The 12,799-nt window shown below is 36.6% G+C and overlaps 1 protein-coding gene across 4 annotated transcripts in view; it reads right to left on the reverse strand.

Moving 5' to 3' along the window:
* Positions 1-2,026: 2,026 nt before the first annotated feature.
* The window catches only part of SCN2A (sodium voltage-gated channel alpha subunit 2), a 144,594-nt gene continuing 133,821 nt past the window's right edge, over positions 2,027-12,799 (reverse strand). For all 4 annotated transcript variants that reach the window (XM_074399570.1, XM_074399567.1, XM_074399568.1 and 1 more), the window contains 2 exons: positions 6,741-7,011; positions 2,027-5,449 (listed from right to left, as the gene is read on the reverse strand). In XM_074399570.1, coding sequence (XP_074255671.1) covers positions 4,254-5,449; positions 6,741-7,011 — 1,467 coding nt within the window. In that variant the 3' untranslated portion in view covers positions 2,027-4,253. The remainder of the gene's footprint in view (positions 5,450-6,740; positions 7,012-12,799) is intronic.

The raw sequence follows: 12,799 nt of genomic DNA on the forward strand, positions 1-12,799 counted from the left end.
GAGAGGGGCAGGTGCAACAGCTTACTCCTGTAATTCCAACACTTTGGAAAGCTGAGGCAGGAGGATTGCTTGAGTCCAGGAATTTGAGATCAACCCAAGCAACATGGGGAAACTCTGTTTCTAAAAAAAAAAAAAAAAAAAAAAAAAAAAACAATGAGCTGGGTATGGGGGCAAATGCCTGCAGTTCCAGATACTCAGGAGGCTGAGGTGGGAGGATCACTTGAGTCCAGGAGGTCAAGGCTGCAGTGAGCCATGATCGCACCAGTGCTCTCCACCCTGGGTGACCGAGCAAGACCCTGTCTCAAAAAACAAAAACAAACAAACAAATAAATAAAAATAAATAAGAGAAGAAACATGGTTATATTCCAGATCTAGCGTATTGACAACTAAGCAACATTTCTTTCCCTCACATCTTTTTTCTTCCTCCTTCCCTCACCAGTGCTGCAGGTACCCACAGCAGACTTTTTCAGAATTATCGTTCATGAAGTATCCTATTTCTTACACTCCCCTCCTTTCTCCCACTTTCCCCTATCGTTCCTGCCTCCCCTCCTCTCTCCTCTTTCTTCACTTCCCCTCACCTCTCTTCTCTCCTCCCTTCTCTTTGTAAATAGGTCTGTATTATAGAGAGTGCAGGAAAACAAGGATTGTGTGAGATACCTCAAGAATGGAAAAGTTGAGAATGAGAATCTTTCCTGTCTAGATTTGTGAGTTGATAATGACAAATTGGATGTATGCTTTATGACTGGCCACCATGAGCTGCTTTCTTTCGGTACGGATTAAAGGTTCTCATGCAACAAGGCAGATAGGATTCACTGGAGGGAGCTGTTTTATCAATAAATTTATACTGTTTCCTAGACCACCCCCATATTCATTCCACCCAGTATACACTAGAGAGAGTTAAGGTGCCATAGCGGGTGTGTGTGTGTGCATGTGTCGATGCATGTTACCTGAACACAATCTCCCTAAACTATTCTAATAGAATTCCCTTTCTACCAACTACTGTCATAAAAAAACAACCTCTATTACAGTTAATGTCAATTCCTGAATCTGTAAGATAAATACTCCAAAAGCCATGCTCTTAGGAGCTTCATTCTGTACATGATGAGTTATGTAATGAAGGACAGTTTGCATTTCTGGAAAATCTGTTTGTCCTATTGGGCAAGAAGACCCAAATTTGCTGGTTCGCAGTCCTTAGTATGAATTAGCATCAGTAATGAGTCTTCAATAATTAAGGTTAACTCTCACCCAGAGATATGAGTTCAACTGGTCTTGGCCCGTGCACTAGCTTTTTTTTTTTTTTTTAATCCTTCTCAGATAATTCTAATATGCATTCAGAATTCAGAGACATTTCCCAAAGTGTTGGTAATTAAATGAGAAAACTGTTGGTAGTTAAATGAGAAACCCAAATCTGTGCCATTTGAGAATTTTGGTTATATATTATGAAAAGTTGCGGTCTAAGTTTTCTTATAATTTTTGTAAAGAAAATTGTAGAAATAAATGCAGAAATACTATGTGCACTTTACAGAGTGACAGCAAATTTTAGAGATCTAAGTCGAAGCGGTTTATAGGCTGTAATAAACAAGACATTTGGTGAAGAGAAAAGAAACAAGGCGAATATGCTGAATGAAAAATACTCAGAGCCCAAGGAAAGGACAGAAGGATATAAAGAAAAGTAGATCAAGAATACATAGGGAACAAATTGAAATGGAAAAGTGAGGGGGAAAAAGAGCAATAGGTAGACAGGAAGGAGAAAAGATGCGCAACTTAAAATGTTAGTCAATTTTTTATTAATTTTTGTAACTTTCCACTACTCTACCTGATGCCATATCTAGGTTTTCGACCAATATTAAAGTAGCTATCCAATACACTCATCTTCACGAATTTCCATTCCGTGAAAAAATTTAAAGATGAATTATCATAATTAATGTGTGTTCTTTACATTTGTTTTCCAGATAGATTATTTTTACATGATAGAAAGTTACCTTTAAATGGCATTTCAAAGATAGAAACAAAGACAACAATTAAATACAAAAACAAAAGCAAAACCTTTATTCTTTTGGCTTGATTGTAATGTGGTTTACCGTTCTTTATGGTAATAGCATTTTCCTGCATGCATTTCACCAACACACTACAAGTCAATAGCTTTAGTATAAAGAATCTACATTTATTGTTGCTTGTGAAACACAAAGTACTTTGCGGTAACTGGTAATATAACTTCACTATCTGGTTTTGTGGGAGGGAGAAAAAACGCTGGGTTCCCATATTATATCTGATACAGTTCTAGTGCCATATGGGTCAATAAGATCTATCTGTGTAAACAAACATTGGAAAAGACTGATGATTACTGAATAAAAGACTAGGTGGAAACACTGGATTCAAGCAATGCCAAGAATATCAGCTGATTTTTTTTTCTTTAAGCCTCTTTCAATGATAAGGCATTACTATTGAAAGCAAATAAACATTGAACTCAGTTTGAGATTTGTTTCACATTGAAATGTGGCAAGTTTACAGTACTAATAAAAAAGCAGAAACCTACACTGCATCCTAGTCCTTGCTTCTTATTTTGTGAAGTGCTTCAATTTAAAAGTGCTAGGAACAGAAACTAACAATAGTGACTGTGACATCCACCTGAAGATACTTTTAATTTCTCGTTTTATGTACAAAAGGCTGAAAAATAAAATAAAATGAACTTTTTACAGTATTTATATTTTCTTAGAAAACTCTAACCGTATATTTTAAACAGATTTAAGCAGCTTGCAGAGTAATTATACAGTCAGGCTTTTCATCATGGAGTGTTCAATTAAGGTTGGAAGCATAAAAAGCAAGAAGCTCTTCCTTGTTTGCTGCAACCTATTGCTTAGTGACATTAAGAATGAGGTCTTGGTAGAACAATTTGCTTCACTTTACCACTGACGTATGGCTTCCCATATTAGACTTCTGAACAGTGGAAGGAATAAGATACAGCAGCATAGGCAAGATAAACATGCAGCAGTGACAGCTTCAAACTATAATGGAACCAATCACATCATATTACCTGTTGAAAGCTTGCAAACTATACTTATTGTGGTACATATTTGATGCAATAAGTAGTGTGCTTAAATCATCAGTTTTGTTTGCTCAAACATGCACCACTGGGTAAAATTACTATTTACAAAGCAGACTTTTATTTTTTAAATTGACATATACTATGCCAATCTTACCAAGAGCAGAAGATGGCTAAACAATACTGCAAGATAAAGCAGAATCAACTTTATAAAGTGGTGGTGGGGATGTTTTTTGGTCAATTCAGGTTTCTTAGAAAGGACTGATAGGATATTTTTATTTTATGCCAAAGGACACTTATCAAAAATGTCATAGTCATGCTGCTGGGACTGTGAATGACAATGTAATGGTATGTGTATATCTCTGCATGTGCATGTGTGTGTATACATATATATGTATATACACGCACATATACATATATACATATATACATGTACATTTAATGGGTTATGTAAAAATAAAACAACTCTTTAATGCTTGTGATTCTATGGAACATTTACAGGCACATTAAAATTCTTCTGGATGAGACACCTTAAAAATATGAATAGCTATTTAAGCACCTCAAAAATCTAAAAACATCCGGAAACAAGAAGTAAACTCTTTCCTTTTGTGATGTGATTTTTTTTTCATGTGTGAATGAGAATTGCAGCATGCCTCCATTTAAAATATATCCAGTTATACAATACAATAGAGAAATGTTGAATTCCCTCCCTTTAATCCCTCTCCCCAAACACAAACCCATGTACAAAAATAGTCACATAGAAGAGTAAACAACTTGTGAATTAAAAAGAAAAGTGATAAATTCACAGCACACATTTTGTAAAAATATGGCAGGTGTGGCATTCAAAACATAAACAGTGGTGACAATTACTATTATCAAGTGTCACATGTTGAATTTACATAAAAATTTAACTTCCCTCCCCGCTTTAAATGGGTTCCTATGGTCTGAGTAGCCATTATGCCTCTGCTCTTCAGCAGTATCAGCTGGTTGTGAAAATAGAAACCTCCTGTGGATACTGTTTCTCCAGTTTATTGAGTTCCAGTTTGCTGACCAGAGGTCTCTGTCTTGTTATAGGCACTGACCTTAAGTATACTTTTGTAAAAACAGTCAGTTTGGCATAGACGTCCTGTGGGAGTCCCGTTGACACAAATACATCACCATCACAGGCTGTAAACAATTGATCACAAAATGGAATCTTCTTGGTTTCTTTTTACTTTTTACTTTCCCTGATATCTTTCCCTTTGTCTTCCTTTTCTGATTTGTCTTTTTCAAATTTTTCTTTTTCCGGTTTGGTCACACTATCATACGAGGGTGGAGAAGTGGTGGAGGGCGTCATATCAGTTTTCTCTGGAGTTGAATTTTCATTCAGTTTATCAATGAGTGTATCTTCTTTAATAGGTGTTCCATCACATTCTTTGCCTTTGTCTTTCTTGTATATACTTGATACCTTTTTAACTTTTTGCTTCAAGAGGTAGCGTCTGTAAGCCCTCTGTATAATGATAGCAGACACCTCCTCTTGTTTGCGTTTCAATGTGGTTGTGATGGGCTCATAAGAGACTTTGGAGGGGTTTGATGCCATGAATCGCTCTTCCATCTGTATTCGAAGGGCATCCATCTCTCCACTCTCACCCAGAACACGCTTTGTAAAAGCAAATAAGATGTCAAGGCAGTGGATCCGGTCACCACTGACCATGGGCAGATCCATGGCAATGAGCTGGACTTTGTTGGGTTTTGCTATGAGAAGAGGAGGATCCAGAGCATCTGCAAAATCAGAGAGCTTGGCAAACTCTATAAACTGGGTCGCATCGGGATCAAACTTCTCCCAAACCTCATAGAACATCTCAAAGTCATCCTCACTCAGGGGCTCTGCACTTTCTTCAGTAGCAACACTGAAGTTCTCCAGGATGACCGCAATATACATGTTCACCACAACCAGGAAGGATATGATGATGTAACTGACAAAAAAGAAAATCCCAACAGATGGGTTCCCACAGTCTCCCTTAACAGAGCTTCCAGGGTGATCTTTTTCAGGGTCACAGTCTGGAGGCCCACTGTTAAGAATAGGGGCTAGCAATCCATCCCAGCCAGCAGAGGTTGTAATTTGGAACAGGCAGATCATGCTGTTGCCAAAGGTCTCAAAGTTGAACATGTCATCAATTCCAACTTCCCTCTTAACATAGGCAAAGTTGGACATTCCAAAGATGGCGTAGATGAACATGACCAGGAAGAGCAGGAGGCCGATGTTAAACAACGCGGGAAGGGACATCATCAAAGCAAAGAGCAGCGTGCGGATCCCCTTTGCCCCTTTGATCAGACGGAGGATTCGGCCAATCCGGGCAAGACGGATCACTCGGAACAGGGTAGGGGACACAAAGTACTTTTCTATTAGTTCAGCTAGAAACATTCCTGTAGAAAATCAACAAATAACAAAAATAGTGTTATACTTAATAGCAGCAAAAGAAAGTTTACATAATTATATTAGTTTTACAAAATGTGAACAGGACAGTTAGGTACATGTATGTAAAAAAATAATCTGCAATATTTGTTTAGCAAAATGAAACTGTATGTTTGGTGTTATAACACTGACACATTTATATTAAATGAAGAAAGTAAGGGCCATTTTTCCTAGTCCAAGAAAAGCATCTATCAAAAATATGGCTCAACCCTTGAAGGTCTAAAGACATCATGAAGCATATAGCAGTCAAGTACAGACATGGATTTATGTATCCAAAATGCAAGTTCTAGTATCTGCATAAGAATTAAAGGCATATGATTTTGGATCAGAAATATGAGAGTTCTTATCTTTCTGAGATAGTTGTGATGCTATTTTATTTAAGAGTAGGCAGGGTGATGTACAGAAGAAAGCATATGCTGTGGAGACAGACATACTTGGGACTGAATCCTGGTTTTTGCTTTTATGCATCAATAAATGGTGATAATATCAACTTTTTCTTGTTGCTAAACTGAACATTTACTGAGTCTTTTCTTCGTACTAGGCACAGTGCTAAGTGCACATATATACGTAGTCTGTTTTAAACCTCACAACAACATTTTACAGAAACATTCCTTGCAAAACCAGTGATTGGAGAGCTGATGTAACCTTTCTTAGGTCATAGAGCAGGTAAGTAGTGTAAATAAAGAAGCTCCAGATTAGATCTCAAATCTTACCTCTTAATGCTACCTCATAGCACTTAGTGAGGATCAAATGCAATGGAACATTGTTAACATGAAACTTTTATGCATGATTATATATATAACTGCATATATATACTATTCCAGTTATTTAAGAGTTCATAGTTATGAATTATCTGACTAATTCAAATGATTTATGTATATATGTATGTGGGTTGATTGTTTATTCAAGGTGGTAACTGTCAATACCACAGGAGTATGATCAGGCAGAAGAGTATTCTGTCAAAGTTGGAGTTATCATCTTCGGAGATGAGAATGAATAAGATTAGATAAAAATATTAAATGAGAGTAATTAAAAGCTGAAATATAAATTCCTTTTATTTCATTCATCACTTCATGCACAGCATGCAATTAGAGGAACGGCAAACTAAAAAAAAGGGACTATTAGATTTTTATTTGGATATTTGGGATGAATGAAAAAGATTAGTAAAAAACACCTCTGAAGTTTTAAAACACACATTTTTACTACTATATTCCTTAACTGAATAAAAGCACCTTTTCTTACCTACGATGGAGAGAATGACCACCACAAAATCAAAAATATTCCATCCAATAGTGAAATAGTAGTAACGAAGAGAGATCAGTTTCAGCACACACTCCCCAGTGAACAGAACAATGAACACCAGATTAATCCAGTACAGAATGTTTGTCATTTCTTGACTCTGGTCGTCGGTTTCCACCATCATGGTGACCATGTTAAGGCAGATGAGGATCATGATGCTGATATCAAAGACTTGTTTGGTTACAAAATCAAAGACTATTCCTTGGAATTTGTTCTGGAACAAATCATATGTAAAAGTCCCCTTAGAAACTTTAAAAAATATGTAATTCAATTCATCTGATTTTAAAAAAACAACATAAAAATGTAGCTTTTATAAAATCATATCTTTAATCCTCACAACATCATTTTACAGAAAAATTATTTGCAAAACCAGTGATTTGAGAGCTGTGGTAACTTGCCTTAGATCACAAAGCATGTAAGTTGTGTAAATAGGGAAGCTCCAGGTAAGATCTCAAATCTTATTTCTTAATGTTACTTCTTAGCACTTATGTGAGGCTCAAATGCAATGGAACATTGTTACAATGTTCTATTCTATTAAATAAAGTAGTATATTTTATTTTTGTTTTATACCTGGAAGAAAATTGTGTAGGTTGTATATCCAACTCTAGTTGGATATACAGACTATATTCAAGTATATTTGTTTTATTTATACTAACAATGATATCAGGTTTTATAAACTCACCTATTATGTTCTCAGTGAACAGAACACCATCATGTTATGACAGACAGTAAATGTTTGGCATATAATAAATTTTTTTATCCCGTATGTTGAGAGGGTATTAATTTTACTTTGAATAACAAATAAATAAATACTTCTCGAGGTTTTTGTCTCTCTTTTCAAATTTTTGGTCTGGTCTCTGACTTTATATTCTCTCACTAAAGTTACAGCATCATAAATTTCATTTTAAAGTTCAGCTAAAATATTTTTTAAATTATAATTCAAGAAAAAAGGCATCAGTGGAAAAATTGGTGAAATCTAAGTTCTGTATTTAATTTAATGGTATTATACCAAGGTTAATTTCTTAGTTCTGGTAACTGGTCTACGGTTGTGTAAGAAGTTAAAATAAGAGGACACCGTGTGTAGATTTGTTATTCATTATGGGTAACTTTTCTGTAAGAATAAAATTGTCTTTGAAAAAAGTCACAATGGAAATATTCAACCTTGCTCTGGTCTATTTGGACCTTATTTCCAAGTACTAACTGCCCTATGTCTTGCTTATGAAATTAAGTCCCCAACTTGTAAACCGGTTCTGATCACGGGTTTCTGTTTTGTTCCATTTTGCACGTGTCCGCTTTGTTTCTCAGGTAGTCTGGGGCTCCGGTCTTCACTTACATCTGTTGGGCTGCCTTTCTCTACCTTCTCAATTAGAATGACTAATACTCTGCTACCTATACACTTAATGGCTTGCTTCCCCAGAGCCTGACACTTTTACTGGCCTGGATTCTACATCCTAGTATTCTGTCCTCTCTCTGTAGGGAGGCTTCCATTACTTCCATTTGCAATTTTTGGACATCAAACCCTACTTGTTCTCTTTTGTTTTGGTCTTTCCTCTGAGTGCATATTTGGCCTGCTGGACTAGATGTCTATCACTACAGCCGGAGCTGTCCTCTCAGGGCCTCCTTCAACCTAATAAATGTGCCTAATTGCAGTTCAAACCCTTCCTTATTAATTCTCAATTTACCGTAGTTTACCTTTCCTAGTCTGGCATGTTCCTCTTACTTCCCTCTTCTGATATTTCCTACCTACCACTCTTAGCAGCTCATGCAGGTTCTACTGTAGCATCTTACATAGTTGATCTGTCTTCTACTTGCCTAAAACAAACATCCCCCACGCTTTCTCTCTCTCATTAATTCTAACTCAGTTTCGAGGCTTATGCTCTCAGGAAACTGATTTCTTTCACTGTTCATAAAATTTGTGGCGTTGTATTGCAAATGGTTTGCTCTTATTCAGTTTTAGTTTTCTTTCTCTTCCACTTGTTTTGAGGCCCCTCAAAAGCAGAACAGTGTCATTTTTCTCTCAGATATGGCTCCTAGAATATAGTAATTTCAAAATACCTTAAAAGCAGAAATTTGATCTTAATATTAATATCACCAGGACCAATAAAAATCTCCTTGGATTATCTGCTCATAGAGTTCTCCAGTGGGACAGACACCTCAATGTACAACTCCAATCCCAAGTCTCTGAGTTCTGGTCTTCAATTTAAATCCTAGGGTGTCAAATATGCTGGAAGAAGACGTATAATTCTGAAGGCCTTATTCACCAAAAATTTATGTTCTCTAACTTCATCTTGGCCCTTCAGATTTAGCAATTAGCAATCCCTTGTCCTACATTTGCTTCAAAGACAATTCCCAACTTCTCAGAAATTTCAACTATCTTGCTCTCTATTTTTACCATTTTTTTGACTACCTTAAAGTTAAACATTTTAATGAAACTCCTCTATTTTCTTTTGCATTTCATATGATCTTTACTTCCATGTTCTTTTCATATATTACTCCAAGCTCATTAGAGGACTCAGCCCCGTTTTCTTTCTAAATCTACCCGAGACCACTAAGTTCTTGCCCTACGTCTTGTGCATTTTTATGCCATAATTATTCCCTCTCTCTTCAATCTTTTCCTAAAATTCCTTTTGCTTTGCTTTAAAGCTAATCTCTGAATCTTAAGTAACTTTTATTTTGCTACTTCTTCTAAATATTCTTCATTTCTCTCCCTTCCCCCTTCCTCTCACTCTCTCACTCTGCCTTGGTTGCCAAATTCTGCAAACTAGCATCTCTAATTTCTCACCACTCATGTCCCTTCTTCATTTCCTGCAGGACACCAGCATTCATCCAGTTGTGCAAAGCAGGAAGACATGAGCCATTCATGTTGGTTCCTTCTTTAGTTCTCATAATCAATTAATAGACAAACTTTTAAATTTCACTGTGGTGATAGCTCAAAATCCACTTTTATTAATCTCCACATCATTGTGATTCAGGCTACCTACCATCTCTGAAATAGCTCCAAAACAAGTGTGTAATATATTTACACTGCCTCTGTCAAACAGATTGAGTGACCGTCGCAAAGCCCAAACTGACTGTGTCCATTTCAATGGTTTCTTACTGCTCTTAGGATGAAAAGAGTAAGCCTCATGAACATGGCCCCCAAGGCCCAGAAAAGTTTGGGCTTATCCTAACATCCTTATTCTTAACATGTCCTAAATGAACGTTGACTTTCTGCACTCCAGTCTCACCAGCCCTCCTATATAAGGACCTTCATATATGCCTTCTCCTTCTACAGGGCTCTCCTCATCCCACACTGGCTATTGATACTTTCTCATTCTTTTTCCATCCTCAGCTAGTATATTATTTTAATAAAACCTTCTCTAACTTCCCTGATTAATCAGCACCCTTCCCCAGATCAGGTCTCACAGCTGAATGTATCCTTTTTTTTTTTCTGGCCTATTTCATTTTTTTTGGCATGACTATTTGAGTACTATCTGTTGCATTAACTAGACTCCATACTGTTCAATATTTATGCTCAAAATGCTTAGCATAATACATAGTACATTGTGGGAGGTGCACAGCAACATATTCAAGCTTATGTACCAGGCAACTGAGGTCAAAGCATGGAAAAATACTGAGGCACTGTGTGTATGTTATTTGTGCATGGGAATGAAACTCCTTGATCCTGAAAACAGGACAGGGAGTGGAGTGTGTGGTGTGATAAAGAACGATGAAAACAGCCTCCTGAGAATGCAATTTAAGTGTTGTGCAAAGTTACCAGTTCCTCAGCCACCCACCTCAAATGGCGACCTAGTAAATGTTTGCAGTTTATACAAGCCTTTTCAAAAAATACTTAGCAAACAGATGCTAAAGCAAACTCTTCTCAGAAGACCTAACCCCAGCCCTGCTCAGTTAAAGTTGTCTAAGTATTTCATTCTCTGCGTTCACTGCAAGCTATAAGCTCTGGAGTACATATTGTTAATAAAGTAATAACTGGATTTTACCAGTTACTTCCTAAGTTGCCAAATTGTCACTGAATATTCTAGCTGAATATGTTGAACTTTTGCCAAGCAGCACTACTGCTATGCAGGTAAATCATTGTCATTTGATGTAGATGCAATCACTTGCCTTCATTGATTTATCTCTTCCTATATCTTGGTGAAGTATGCAAGGCCTTATTCTGAGAATTTTTATTATTATTATTATTATTATTATTATTATTATTTTTTTTTGAGATGGAATTCTTGCTCTGTCACCAGGCTGGAGTGCAGTGGTGCAATCTCGGCTTACTGCAACCTCCACCTCCTGGGTTCAAGCCATTCTTCCACCTCAGCCTCCCCAGTAGCTGGTACCACAGGCGCATGCCACCACTCCCAGCTAATTTTTGTATTTTCAGTAGAGACAGGGTTTCACCATGTTGGCCAGAATGGTCTCAATCTCTTGACCTTGTGATCTACCCACCTCAGCCTCCCAAAGTGCTAGGATTACAGAGGTGAGCCACCACACCCAGCCTATTCTAATTATTTTTAAAAAAATGAATCTGTGCTTCAGAGCACAACCAAATTTTGTTTTGACAACTCTAAAATCCTTATCTCAGTCTGGACATTTCGGCTTTACCACTGTATTTCCCAGTGCCTATAGATGACTTCAATTTATGATAGTGGAACCAACAGTTTCACAAAGCATCCACTGGTTTATGTTTTAGATTATCTGTTATCAACATATCCTGTTTTAGATTCTCTGTTTTCTACATATCCTTCCTCTTTTCCTATGTTCTACAGCTGCCTCCTCCCAACTGAGTCTTTTTATTGGCTAACTTTGCTTCTGGAGTAGTTCCAGTCCTTTTGGCCTGACATAGATTATGGACTCATCTTATACGTAAAGGTTTATCTTTTTGTCCATGACCCGGGGTTACTTTGCCTCTAACATCGCTCCACACCAGTGTCTAGGTTAAACTCTGTAAAGTCTGTCTTTTCATATTCCTAGGCTGTTCTGTTAACTATGTTGCATTTGTATTGCTTAATTAGAACAAATTTCCTCAGATTTGTATGGTAACCTTGGCACATTTAACTCAGAAGACCAGTGTCTACTACTCACTAAGTCAAATGCATCACTATTCTCCACTGATAAATATGTATCTATATGGCTTTGTGGTACGTGTTTTCTCATATAGTAAATGTTGTCTGCTTTTCTCTCTATTCATTCAAATTGCATTATTTCCCAACGACTAGGTTCACATTGTATATACCCCAAAATTGTATATGTTTGACCCAATATAGCTATCCACTTTCTTTGAGTTATTGGCCGACTTACCAACTGAACATTTAATTATGGTCAGTTTTATATTGTCACCAATGAATTCATAAAATCAAGATTTCTGAGGAACATTGAAGTGTTTTATACCATGTATACCTTGGGGGAGACACTCTGAGACTTAATATCTGAGCCAGTCCTTCAGGAGTGATAGAAAAACTTAGGGAGTCTCCTGACAGCAATTCCCTTCAGCAGCCAGACTGAACGAACAGTATCACTGCTAAATATATAACAACAAGAGCCATAAAAAGTCCAACAAAGAATGACATCATCTCATTTAAGGGTGGGATAGTAGGGGAAAATAGGAAGTTTGCCTTTTGTTGTTTTGTTGTTTAACCAGGAATAAGCAAACCTGTGACTTGTTTCATTAATGATTCCATTCTATCTGCAGAGCTGGATAAAAAATTAGGCCAATCTGTGATGTATCAATTATTCCAATCAGCATACTCTGAGAACATTTAGTATTTCCACATTACATATGTATGTATGTATGTATTTTCTTCTATACGTTATTAGAAGCTTCTTAATGACATCAGCTTGTCTGATACTACTGGCACCTAAGTATAGCAAATTTTATTTTTATACATTTTATATGTTTGCATATAAAATATGTTATGTATTATGTAGTTAATACATATTATATATATAATACATATATTCAAACTATTTAGGCTAGCTAATCACATTGTTAAGGTAGAAAACTGTGTTAC

This window comes from Saimiri boliviensis, chromosome 5 (genome assembly GCF_048565385.1).
Source record: "Saimiri boliviensis isolate mSaiBol1 chromosome 5, mSaiBol1.pri, whole genome shotgun sequence".
Taxonomy (NCBI): Eukaryota; Metazoa; Chordata; class Mammalia; order Primates; family Cebidae; genus Saimiri; species Saimiri boliviensis.